The 13,184-nt window shown below is 61.3% G+C and overlaps 1 protein-coding gene across 1 annotated transcript; it reads right to left on the bottom strand.

The window, feature by feature from the left end:
• Positions 1 to 156: 156 nt before the first annotated feature.
• ALDH5A1 (aldehyde dehydrogenase 5 family member A1) lies at positions 157 to 13,184 on the bottom strand (the record flags this gene model as incomplete). Its single annotated transcript, XM_006145124.2, is given in 10 exon segments — positions 157 to 1,391; positions 4,062 to 4,120; positions 4,733 to 4,902; positions 5,391 to 5,549; positions 5,700 to 5,843; positions 8,422 to 8,565; positions 9,338 to 9,454; positions 11,041 to 11,211; positions 12,011 to 12,094; positions 13,141 to 13,184. Coding segments are annotated over 9 exon segments (1,218 nt in total). The 3' UTR covers positions 157 to 1,185.

Genomic DNA, 13,184 nt, shown 5'->3' with positions numbered 1-13,184 from the left:
GGCGCTCCCCGGGGCCGGCCCGGGCGGATGGGCCGCAGTCGGCTTGGCTCCTGCCTGCAGCCCTCTCCTGCTCACGGCTTTCCAGCGAGGAGCCCTCCGGCGCCATCCGACCACCCGACGGCCTGGCAGGAACGAGACCTGAGCCCGCACAGGGCGGGACGTGTTAGTTCACTTTTATTAAGCACACACACTACTCTGCGGCTAGACACTACACCGTCTGTGAGACGGACAGAAATGAGCGATGCACACACTTAAACCGCACAAGCTTCCATTTGTCACCACAGTTCTCCCCCGAGTCTAAGCCCGCAAGGCAGAGCACAGACCGATCACAGTGAGACTGCTATTCAGTAAAAACGCTATTGCTATTTAGAACGGGCCTGCCTCCAGGGAGGAAGGTCAGAGCGCTGTCAGCATTTACTTCCGACCTGGACTTCCTGCGCTCCGGGAGGATCAAGGCTCACGCTTGCTCGAGGTCAAGTCGTGCTTAAAGCCAGTGGGCGACACTGCGGCCCTTCCAGGGCGGCCCTGCGGTGTGGGTGGAAGCCGAGGCGTGTTCTTTCAAGGCCAAGCCCTGGCCCCTCCTCTCTTCCCAGGCACCTAGGAGCCGAGCCGGCCCGAAGCCCACTGTGCAGGAAGGCCTGGGTGGTGCAGCCGGGTGCTCGGGGACGGCCCAGCGCGAGCCGCGGGACACTGAAGACCTGGTGACTGGTCGCAGACAGTCCCGGAGTCACCTCGCTGCTCAGCAGTCCAGGAGCCTGTGACTTTGGAAGTCGTCAAGGAATGTCTATCCACCTCTGTGACGCTCCGGGCAACGGCAGTGTCTCTGCTGGGCTCGTAGGGCCAGGGAAGCGGGCTCCAGGTCCCGACTCCACTCTGTCACGCTCAGGGGTTCCCCGCAAAGTGTCTGGGCCAGGTGGGAGCCGCTCGGGAGGCAGGTGTGCTACTGCCCTGGCCATGACCAGCCAAGGGCTGGCCTCCCTCCCACCAGGCCGCGCTCTGTAGCCCCGGGCTCCCTCTAAGCCCAGGGCCGGCTCTCCCGATCTGCAGCCGCTGCCAGGCGGTGTGCGTGGGCTGGTCCCTAGGTAGCTACGGGGTATGGGGGGGCTGCTTAAACTTAGGTCCAGATGGCCGCAAGCCCACCCAGACAGGGCCAGTCCCAGCAGGCGCTGCTCCCGCCACCGGCGGCTACAGACCCCCATAGCACACGTACTTCACCTCCAGGTACTCATCGATTCCGTACTTGGAGCCCTCGCGCCCCAGGCCTGACTGCTTCACCCCTCCGAAGGGGCACTCCACCGAGGAGATCAGGCCCTCGTTCACGCCCACCATGCCCACCTCCAGCTGCTCCGCCACCCTCCAGATCTGCGCTGGGTCCTGGGAGTAGAAGTAGCCTGTGGGCGCGAGGAAAGGACAGAGGTGGCGTGCGGAATGGTCACCAGGGCGCCCTGTCTAGGGCCGAGGGTGCCACTGACCACTGGAACCCCCCAGAGAAAGCCCCACACTGTCCTCCCCCCATCCCGATGCCCCCTCCCCGCCCGCCCCACCCCGCAGCCCCCCCCCGTTCCCCTGTCCCCCAGTCCCCAGCAGTGGGCTGTAGCAGGCCCCCGTGCCCCCATTCCCCGCTGTGGGCTGTAGCGGGCCCCCCCAGCTCTGGTTTTCTGCGCTCTGGTCTTGCCCATCGGGCAGGACCTGGCTGGTGGCCTGGCTCCTGCCACCTCATCCCTCCGAGAAAGGACGAAGCCAACGCTGAGCTTGGCATCCGTGCCTGCCCCTCGCTGCAGCCTCCCCAAGGCTCTGTGCAAGGAGGACCCAGGGCCCGGCGGCCCTTCCTGTCTGGAAACCGCTCTCGCACCTGCAGGCACCTCTAGAGGGCGGCTGCATCTTGCTGTCCTCACCCGCCCTGGGGTGCTCACTTAGGAGAGAGACTGGCCCCCGCCGGCCCCGCCCCCCCCGCCGTCCTGACAGCTTTCAGGAGCCAGGGGGACGAAGGGGAAGCTCCTGGCAGGTCCTCGGCGTGGAGCCTCCGAGGCCATGTGTGTGGAGGTGTGCTCTCAACCCTGAGCAACTGCGTGGCCTGGCCCCTCTCTGCGCCCCCAGCCGTGACCGGGCCCTGATGTGTGTCACGGGCACGAGGTGACAGAACATGTGTTTGAACACATCCACCCTGGCCACCTGGACGACGGCCGGAGGAGCCTCTGCTGACGTTTCTTTTGCAAACCCAGGATGTGTTCACAGGGCAGCCTGCCCCCGGCGAGGACACCCACCTGCCAGCCCGACCTCTGTGGCGTTGGCAATGGCAACAGCCTCCTCCTCCCTGTCGAACCTGCCAAGGTCAAGACAGCACATGAGCAGACCCCGGGGCAGAGCCCAGCTTTCTCACCTCCGCACCCGCGTCCCCCACGGCACGCGGAACACCAGGGCTTTGCAGAGCCGTCCGGGCGAGCACAGGGAGATGGCTGCCGCCCTCAGACCTTCGCCCGCCGTCACCCTGCGTCATCCCTGTGGGGGGACGAGGAAGCGGGCCATGGGCGTGAGGCAGGCAGCAGCTCGCGGGGGGCGGCCCGGACTTCCATCCAGGGGATGGCATCCTCCTGGACGTGCCGAGTCCCAGGAAGGGCCTGAGAGGGCGTTCTCCATTAGGCAGAGAACCAGGGGCCAGGGTGCACCGTGGCAGCCCAGGGCCTGCCTGCACACGCGTGGGCCCGTGACCCCAGCAGGCTGTGCTGTGGGTGAAGACCCTACTGGGGGATGCCCGTCTCTCTAGCACCCTCTCATGGAAGCAATAAGTGAATAAACTTAGAGAAAAGAAAGCTCAGTCCAGCAGATGGGAGAAGTGACAGTGTGTGGTCTACACCAGGGACGATTAAAACCCTAAGCCCCCTCCCACTGACCGTGCCCAGCCTTCCCCGCGGCCTCCCGCCCTGCTGGCCCGTACTTGATGACCGGCGCCAGGGGCCCGAACGTCTCCTCGCGGGAGCAGAGCATGTCCTGTGTGACGCCGCTGAGCAGGGTGGGCTCGAAGAAGTTCCTCCCGAGCTGGTGCCGCTTCCCGCCCGTCACGACGGTGGCCCCTTTGGAGACGGCGTCACTCAAGTGCTTCTCCACCTGCGTGACGAGGGACAGGGCGCCTGGGAAGCTGGCGGGGGGCTGGCCAGGTGACGCCATGGCGTCCTCGGAGCGTTTAAGTGACAAAATGGTGACGATGTCCTCTCTAAAGACGGGAACTTCAAAGAGTTTATGGGAAAACGTCATCAAGGTATGAGTTTCCAGCAGAGATGAGGGACCAGATGGCGAAATGGTCACATCGCTGGACTCCCACACGGTCGACGGTGGTTCCAGTCCTGGACCTGGCAGCTTAAAACTCACAGCAGGCGTGTGCGTGCCCAAAATCCCATGAGAATGGAGAAGGGATTGTGGCATGGCCAACCTCCCTGGGGGGTGATTTCTCGCGTTCTGTCTCTCTGTCTCTCTGTCTTTCTGGCAAGTACGTGGGCTCTATGGCAAAAATCTCTCGAAAAAAAAAAAAAAGGTTTCACTGTCAAAGGGTGACATTTACTTCCATCAACTTCACTAACAGGTAGTAAAGTAAACTCACCTTTTCCACGGCGTTTTCATTAATTAACGGGCCTTGAGTGGTCCCCTCTTCAAAGCCGTTCCCGACACGCAGGTTTTTCTTCATTGCTTCGGCAAACTTTGCCACGAAGGCATCGTGGATCCCACTTTGCACCAGGAACCGGTTTGAGCAAACGCAAGTCTAAGCAGAGACAGCAGTCCACGCGGTCCGCCACGCATGCCGACTCGACTCGCGGGGCCATGCTGCCCAGGCTGGTCTCCTTCCCAGAGACGAGCAGGCGTGGCAGGGCAGGACCTTGGTGGAACACAGCCCGCCAACCCCCGGCCTCACCTGTCCAGCGTTCCTGAATTTAGACACCAGGGCACCCGCCACGGCTTGGTCCACGTTGGCACTGTCGCACACGATGCCGGAGGAGCCTCTGCTGACGTTTCTTTTGCAAACCCAGGATGTGTTCACAGGGCAGCCTGCCCCCGGCGAGGACACCCACCTGCCAGCCCGACCTCTGTGGCGTTGGCAATGGCAACAGCCTCCTCCTCCCTGTCGAACCTGCCAAGGTCAAGACAGCACATGAGCAGACCCCGGGGCAGAGCCCAGCTTTCTCACCTCCGCACCCGCGTCCCCCACGGCACGCGGAACACCAGGGCTTTGCAGAGCCGTCCGGGCGAGCACAGGGAGATGGCTGCCGCCCTCAGACCTTCGCCCGCCGTCACCCTGCGTCATCCCTGTGGGGGGACGAGGAAGCGGGCCATGGGCGTGAGGCAGGCAGCAGCTCGCGGGGGGCGGCCCGGACTTCCATCCAGGGGATGGCATCCTCCTGGACGTGCCGAGTCCCAGGAAGGGCCTGAGAGGGCGTTCTCCATTAGGCAGAGAACCAGGGGCCAGGGTGCACCGTGGCAGCCCAGGGCCTGCCTGCACACGCGTGGGCCCGTGACCCCAGCAGGCTGTGCTGTGGGTGAAGACCCTACTGGGGGATGCCCGTCTCTCTAGCACCCTCTCATGGAAGCAATAAGTGAATAAACTTAGAGAAAAGAAAGCTCAGTCCAGCAGATGGGAGAAGTGACAGTGTGTGGTCTACACCAGGGACGATTAAAACCCTAAGCCCCCTCCCACTGACCGTGCCCAGCCTTCCCCGCGGCCTCCCGCCCTGCTGGCCCGTACTTGATGACCGGCGCCAGGGGCCCGAACGTCTCCTCGCGGGAGCAGAGCATGTCCTGTGTGACGCCGCTGAGCAGGGTGGGCTCGAAGAAGTTCCTCCCGAGCTGGTGCCGCTTCCCGCCCGTCACGACGGTGGCCCCTTTGGAGACGGCGTCACTCAAGTGCTTCTCCACCTGCGTGACGAGGGACAGGGCGCCTGGGAAGCTGGCGGGGGGCTGGCCAGGTGACGCCATGGCGTCCTCGGAGCGTTTAAGTGACAAAATGGTGACGATGTCCTCTCTAAAGACGGGAACTTCAAAGAGTTTATGGGAAAACGTCATCAAGGTATGAGTTTCCAGCAGAGATGAGGGACCAGATGGCGAAATGGTCACATCGCTGGACTCCCACACGGTCGACGGTGGTTCCAGTCCTGGACCTGGCAGCTTAAAACTCACAGCAGGCGTGTGCGTGCCCAAAATCCCATGAGAATGGAGAAGGGATTGTGGCATGGCCAACCTCCCTGGGGGGTGATTTCTCGCGTTCTGTCTCTCTGTCTCTGTCTTTCTGGCAAGTACGTGGGCTCTATGGCAAAAATCTCTCGAAAAAAAAAAAAAAGGTTTCACTGTCAAAGGGTGACATTTACTTCCATCAACTTCACTAACAGGTAGTAAAGTAAACTCACCTTTTCCACGGCGTTTTCATTAATTAACGGGCCTTGAGTGGTCCCCTCTTCAAAGCCGTTCCCGACACGCAGGTTTTTCTTCATTGCTTCGGCAAACTTTGCCACGAAGGCATCGTGGATCCCACTTTGCACCAGGAACCGGTTTGAGCAAACGCAAGTCTAAGCAGAGACAGCAGTCCACGCGGTCCGCCACGCATGCCGACTCGACTCGCGGGGCCATGCTGCCCAGGCTGGTCTCCTTCCCAGAGACGAGCAGGCGTGGCAGGGCAGGACCTTGGTGGAACACAGCCCGCCAACCCCCGGCCTCACCTGTCCAGCGTTCCTGAATTTAGACACCAGGGCCCCCGCCACGGCTTGGTCCACGTTGGCGCTGTCGAACACGATGAACGGGGCCAGGCCGCCCAGCTCCATGGAGACCCGCTTCACGGAGTTGGCCGCGTGGTGCAGCAGGACCTGCGGGCGGGGCAGACGCCGTGAGCCACAGCTGCGGGCCTGGCGCCTCCGCTCTGCCATCCTTGTTTTCTGCTCTGCTATAGGGCACTGGTGCTCGCGGAGGGAGACAGAGAGCGGGCAGGGAATGAGAGATCACCCCGGGGGGTGGCCACGCCACAATCCCCTCTCCTCCGCTCTCCTCTCGGGATTGTGGGCCCACGTGCACATGCGCCTGGCATGAATTTTAAGCCACCAGGCCCAGGACTTGAACTGTGGTTGACTACGTGGGAGTCCCGTGACGTATCCATTACGCACGCCATCTGTGGTTTTTTTTAAAGAGAAAACAAGCCGGTATGAGGTTCTCCATGAACGGTGTGGCGTGCGTGTGACAGGCTGGCCCCGCTCACCCAGGAAGCCCAGCCGGGCGTTGTCCACCATGAAGTCCGCACTGTCTACCTCCGGGGGCTTGGCGTCCTGCAGGCAAGGGGGGGGCTCTCACACAGGGGGCAGCTGCTTTACCCCCTCCCGCTGCTCCCGCCGCTCACACGATTCGATTCGGTTCTGCAGCACTTTCAGACCTCGCCTGCAGGATGCCCCCCACTTAGTCATCTTTCTTTACAACTGAAACTCTGGGAATTCAAAATAACATCCTTGCCTGCAAGCTTCTTGCAGACCCCAGAAAGCTTGCACCTTGTTCTCGGCGCCGTCCCCTGTGCTGGCCGTGAGCGTGGGTGAGCTGGCCGCCGTCCAGCCTGATGCAGACCCTCTCGCCCACAGTGGGGCGACCTGGGAAGACCCAGTCCTCCAGCATCACGCCATGCACGTCTGTCAGCACCTGGCCCCAGGTCCCTTTGGCTTATTTTCCTGCAGCTTTTTCCAGCTGGCTTAGGCAGGACTCTCCTCTGAGCAATGAAGACCACAGGCGTCCCGCGGAATTTGTCTCCAGTTTGCGTATCAGCCGCATGTGGATTTTCTGTACGGATGTCAGTCGAGGGACGGGAACAAAGGTTACGAGAGCTTCCCAACCTCCACCGGCCCCAGTTTCCTTGGCTGCCTGGTGTTCAGCTCCTTGAGCTGCGCCTTCAGGTCCGAGTTCTCCTGTTCCAGCAGAGCCTGGGACGTGCCCGACTCCGGCTTGTCCAGCCCCTCACCATTGGGCTTCACGATCCTGGTACTCGAGCTGAACATGCCCGCTCCCCGGTGGTGCGGTTGAGGAGGAGCCAGGGCACGCTCTCCACCTGCACACGAACACGTCTCAGCCGTACGCCGCCTGCTGGTCCTCTTGTGGACATTTAAAAGACGAATGAAAATCCACTCACGCCGCGTATTCGAAGTGTTGAGGAAAGGGCTTTTCCATGTTTAAGGAAAAACGCCATCACAGACAGGAAAGCTCTAATTTTTAAGAACCTTCATACGCTCTTGTTCAGCCCTGAGACACCCATTTCACCATCAACTGTGTTTTAAGAAACGAATCCCACATTATTTAGGAAATGTGGGTTCCAGAATCGAAGAAGGACCGTGGCCAGCTTTCAGCTACTTCAACACAAGCAACGCGTGCATGAGGGCGGCCGCACCACTGGCCGCTTTGGGACTGGCACACGGGCCCATGCCACGGCACAGCTGGGACAGCCCCAAAGCAGCCTAGAGAGGGGGCAGACCCCTGTGTTCAAAAGCGCTGTCAGGATCGGGCTGGGAGTCCCTCTAAGGACGGTGACCGGGCCGCACACAGTGCGCAGACACGAAACGCAGTGCTCTACGCTGGCCCACATGGGAAAGTTCTGGGTTTGTGTCCGGAGACCTCCCAGAGTTTGCTGGACATGGGTGAGCCCGTGATCTGGTGCCGGCTGAAGCTGGGGGCGGATCAGGGCATCAAGACCCTGTGGGAGGCTGTGCTCTCTGTCATGGAAAATAAGCTAGAAGAAGAAACAACTGTGACTGGACCAGGCAGTGGCGCGGAGGTGAAGGTGCAACTGTGCAGTTCAAGTCCCGGACCCAGCGGCCTGAAAAGCTCACCAGGCACATGTGCACACGCGCCTAAAATCCCAAGAGGGGGACCGCAGCAGGGCCAGTGCTCCTGGGCACGCTTTCTCACTTTCTCCCTCTCTGTGTCTCTGGAGAGTGCATGGTCCCTATAGCAAGCAAACAGAAAACGGTGATCAAAACGAAAAAGCACAAGGGCTGGCCGCTGGCCTGGTGGTTAAGGCGCTCCACGTGCACTCCCATGTGGCTGACAGCAGTTCAAGTTCCAGACCTGGTGGCCTGAAAACCACAACCAGTAAGTAGAAAAATAAGTAAATTCTTAAAAAATATGAAAAAGTATACTTTCAACTTATTTCTTGAGAGAGAGAGAGAGAGAGAGAGGGAGGCATGGTAACAGGGCCCAGGCCATGACCACTGGCCCTGTCTTCCCAGCCAGCCAGGGCCACGGGCACGCACACCCAGGAGCGTGTGCAGGGCGGCCTGTAAACCTGACCCCGATCTCCCAGGGGCTCCCAGCACTGCAGAGGTGCGACAGCTGCACCACTGTGGCCAGGTAGAAAAAGCATGTCTACATATGACAGAGGGCATGCTGGAAAACATCAGTGTTCACGCCACGTACCTTTCCCGTGGCTGTGGAGCCAGTGAAGGAGATTTTGGACACCAGCGGGTCAGTACAAATGGCCTCCCCTACTTCCTTGGCCTTCTTTCGCGAGCAGGGAATGACGTTGTACACCCCTGGGGGGATTCCAGCCTGGCTCGCGAGCTGGAACAGGACACAGCGAACAGGTGGTGGCAGGTTATTAAACAGAGAAAAAATACAAAAAGAGAAATGGACATTTAATCTGAAAGTCATGGAGTTGCCCACCAGGTGGGTCAGTGCTGGGTGCTGGGAAGAAACGCAGCACAGGGGTGGGGCATCCCGTGTGGGGCTGGGATTCTTAAGTGGGGTGGCCGGGGAGGCTCCCCAATGAGGAGGAGGAGGCAGTGAGTGGAGGTGAGGCAGCATGTCAGGGGTGTCAGCGTCTGGGAGAGGGACCACCACGTGGAGGGCAGGGCTGGTGGTCCGAGCAGACACCCACTCAGGTGAGCTGGGGGCTCGGGCCAGGACGGAGGGGTGTCAGAGCTGGTGGGTGAGGTCTCCCAGGGCTTTACAAGCTACAGAGGGGAGTCTGGGCTTGACTGTGAGAGGCAGGGGCAGCTGCTGAGGGTTTCAAGCCCAAGAAGGATCTGACCTGACCAAAGGCAGCCTGCACTGGGGCCGGGTGGAAAACGAGAGGGGTCAAAATGGGAACGCCCCCACTTTGGGGTCCCTTCTTTGCTGATGATGGAGACACTATTTTCATAGTGAGTGGCCGAAAAGCATGTGGCCATCAGAGACTGCCCTGTCCATTCCTCTCTCCTTTTTTTCTAGAAGGAGCAACACCAGACGGATGTGATCGCTGGGCAGATGACAGCGCGGCACCTGCACGGCCTGGCCCTGACCCTGCCTCTGCCCCAGGCTAGAATGTACCAGCACAGGGGGAGGGAGCACTCACCTCAGCCAGGGCCAGGGCGGAGAAGGGCGTGTCCTCAGCAGGTTTCACCACCACGGTGCAGCCGGCTGCCAGGGCTGCCCCCACCTTCCGCGTGATCATGGCGCTGGGGAAATTCCACTGGGGTCAGAGAGAGAGGCGTGAGTGGAGGGCCTGCTCTGTGGGCCAATGGCAGGTCAGGAGTCATTGCACAACCATCTGGGAGCTGCTGGGGCTGGAGCACCCGGCCTCTGCCAACCAAGGGCTGCGGGGTCAAGGCTCAAACATGGCAATGCCCTTCAGGCTAGCGCCCCGCCGAGTGATCACACCCAGGGCTCAGCCTGCTCCTTCTGTAAGGGCGAGGGAGCGCAGGGCTCAGGCTCTGCGGAGTGGGCACCTTCTGGGGCTCCTCCTCACCTGCCTTGTACCCGGAAAGCCTCCAGACAGCGTGCCATGACCGGGCCCCAGTGACACTACTTACAGACATAGCCAGTCGGCAGGGAAATACTGGCAGTGGGGACACCGAGACTCGCAGCTGACGGACGCTGGCCCTGCCCGCATGCCTCCAGATGCCCACAGACGCCCACCTAGCTACGGCACCTCACTTGGGACACACTCACAGAGCCGCCCTTTCTGCGTCAGGTGCTGCTCTTAGAACGTGCCAATCAGGACTCGCTAAATCCTCCTCCTGGCCCGATGAGGTCAGTGTGATCCCCCTCACGTGCAGGTCTGGGGAAACTGAGGCGGCACAGCTCGGTAACTCCCAAAGCCACGCGGCTGGTGACGCCAGCGCGGGGTCGGCCCTGGAGAGCCAGCAGCCAGGGACTCTCGCCGTAACTGTGCGGAGCAGGCCGGAAGGGCAGCCACAATGGCTGATGCGGACCAGGGAGGAATCCGCACGGGACCAGCCCAGGTGGGACCCACCCACGCACACAGCGTCTCAGCTCTTCCTCTCTTGTTCTTCGTTTAAAGAATTATTCACTTAATTTTGTCTATTACTGTTATTCTTCAGGTCGACCAGAGGGAGACGAAGAGAGAGAGAAAGCAAGCGGTCGGTCTAGGGCTCAGACACGTGGGAGCCCAGCGCCTGAGCGCCCACGCCATGGCTGTCCCTTTCTTTACTTGTTTAATTGTAAAGATTGGGCACATGCACTGGGTGGGGAGAGACAGAAGGAGAGAGAGAAATCACCGCCAGGGGATGCCGCACTGCAGCCCCTTCTCCCCCATTCCCTCGGGACCTGGGCACACGTATACACATGCCCAGCATGTGAAGAAGCCGCCAGGTTGGAACCGCGCAGTCGCCCGGTTCAGGGACCAGGGGCGGCAGCCATCCTGCCCCGGCTGGTCCGGACACAGGGCCTCCTTTCTCAGCTGCCCATGCCCAGAACCTGGCCCACGCCTGCTGGTGGGCACACACAGGCTTTGCTGTTGAGGTTCGCCATAAACCAAGCATAAGCTTCCTCCAGACTAAGGCACATGAAAATCTAGGCCATACCTGAAGTCTTTCAAAATGATAAAGCCAGGTCTTTTCCGAGGTGCTCGGCAACGCCAGGCTAGAGCCTGCCATGGTCTGAGAAGCGCCTGGGCCTCACGGGGTCATTGCGGCCCTGCAGGCCATCGCTGACCGTCCTCCCACTCACACGCCACACCCGACGCTACCGCACGAGGGAGCACGGCGCCACGCCCGGCGCGGGCTCAGCCGGGCAGCCCCACTCCCTGCCACCTACTGGGGTGATGATGGCGGCCACGCCCATGGGTTGCTTGAGGACCAGGGCCCGCCTGTCCTTGGCCGAGGTGCAGATGACGTCCCCGTACACGCGGCGGGCCTCCTCCGAGAACCACTCCAGGAAGAGGGCCGAGTAGAGAATCTCTCCCTGGGCCTCCTTCAGCGGCTTCCCCTGGGACGAGAAGAGGACACGTGTCACCCTCTAGCGATGACAGTGAGGTGGTGCCCGTGCTCCTCACGGCCACCAGTGGAGGAGCAGGCTCCCTGCACCGACCCCGCTGGGTGCTGGGAACGTCTAATGCGCTGTGAGTTTCGGGCAGAAGTACAAACGGCGACGCCTGTAAGCCTGGCCACTGGACCTGGGTCCCCGGGAGCCACCGTGCCCGGTGTGGCCACCACCTGGGACCGCGCCTTCTCATATTTCCCGTGTCGCCTAGATGTTGGAACCATAGCTACAGAGGCACTTCTGGTCCGTTTTAAAACAGACAGAGACACCATGAGAAAATCAACCGAAACAGTCACACGGGACAAAGCGGAAAGGTCAAAAGCAGTGTTTGCATAGTCCCAGACGACTTCACATCTGTAAAAAGAAATGATTATTTACTTCGCTTTATTAATATTCTTATTGGTATTTAATTTGACCAGAGAGAGAGAAAGGGAGAGTGAGGAAGCAAGCCACCAGGACCAGGACTTGAACCATGGTTGACAGTACGGGGCTCTGGCACCTCGACCACCACGCCACCTGCCGGCCCCTGCTTCACGTTTAATTAAAGAACAAGCTAGAACAAGCATACTAATTTATGGTAGCCAATGTGTGTAGCTGGCCCAGTGATGACGTGGGATCGGATCGAAGACGCGAAATCTCTCGTTCTTTGGCTGCATCGGGCATTAGGGGTGCCGGAGGCTTCCCTAAGTTCTCTGCCGGGCTGGGGCTCCCCGACGCTTTCTGGGGAGAGCAGACCTGGACTTACGCTCTCAGCGGTGACGATCTTGGCGAGGTCGTCCTTATTCTGCATCATCAGATCGTACCATTTCCGAAGTAACCAACTCCTCTCCTGGAAGAGAGTGGCGAGGTGCGATGAGTGGCCACGTGTCTCGTGTGAGACCTGGACGGGGCTTCCTCCTGCGGCTGTGTGGGTGTGTGGGCACCTCTTGGCGTGATGGCCCGGTTTGCGAGTCACCTGGCCGGGCTGGGGGCACTGCGGGAACAGCATCGTTTCTGGCGTGTCAGAGTGGGCGTTGGAGTTTGCGGAGGGGTGAAAAAGACCCGCCCTGACGACAGTGTGGCCGTCATTCACGCTGTGCGGGGCCCGCTGAGAACAGAAGCCAGCTGCACCGGGGCACTGGCGTTCTCCTGCCAAAGGCCTTCACTAACCCAGACATCTGTGCTGTCCCCAACCAGGCCTGCCCTGGTGCCACGGGCAGGTGACACGTGGAAGTCCCACCCCCAGTGCCTCGGGACGTGACCTGTTTGGAACCGGGGTCTTTAAAGAGGCGATGGAGCTAAAGCGAGGTCGTGAGGGTGGGCCCTATTCCAGGGACCAGTGTCCCTAGGAGGAGAGGGGAGGCCACGGGGAAGACCCTGAGGACCCTGCAGGCCTGTCTGCAGGCAGAGGCGGACCGCGGAGGAACCACTCCTGCACACCTGACCTTGGACTTGGGCCTCAGAACTGAGGCAGTGCCCTGCTGGTGAGCCACCTGCTGTGGCCCTGGGTCACGGAGCCGACCAGGGGTCCCTGACCAGCCCCCGTATGCACCCTGCCCCTTCCAGGCCACAGGAGCACAGGAGCAGGCACCAGGCCGCCCTCTGCCGTCCCAGTCGGGAACTCCAGCCCCGGCACCCTCGCGGCCAGCGCGCAGCCTCCCTGCAGCAGGAGTGCGCCAGCGGCCGGCGGGGACACACGTGCTCTCTGCTTCCCTGAGCCCCTGGGTGCACGCGCACTCACACCCACACACACTGGTGTCACGGGCTCCGTTCGGCCCCCACCTACTTGGCAGCACACTTCGGGCCTGCGCGGCCCCAGGCTTTGCCCGGCGCGTGCCCAGGACCGAGGACAGCGGCCCCGCGGGCATCGCTCTGCGCCCCGCCCGGCCCCCTCACCTTGGCGGAGACGCCCCTCCAGCTGCTGAAGGCCTCGTGCGCGG

Source organism: Tupaia chinensis, unplaced genomic scaffold, assembly GCF_000334495.1.
Source record: "Tupaia chinensis unplaced genomic scaffold, TupChi_1.0 Scaffold000141_1, whole genome shotgun sequence".
NCBI lineage: Eukaryota > Metazoa > Chordata > Mammalia > Scandentia > Tupaiidae > Tupaia > Tupaia belangeri.
Note: the sequence above shows the minus strand (reverse complement) of the source record. Positions and strands in the feature narration are given on the sequence as shown.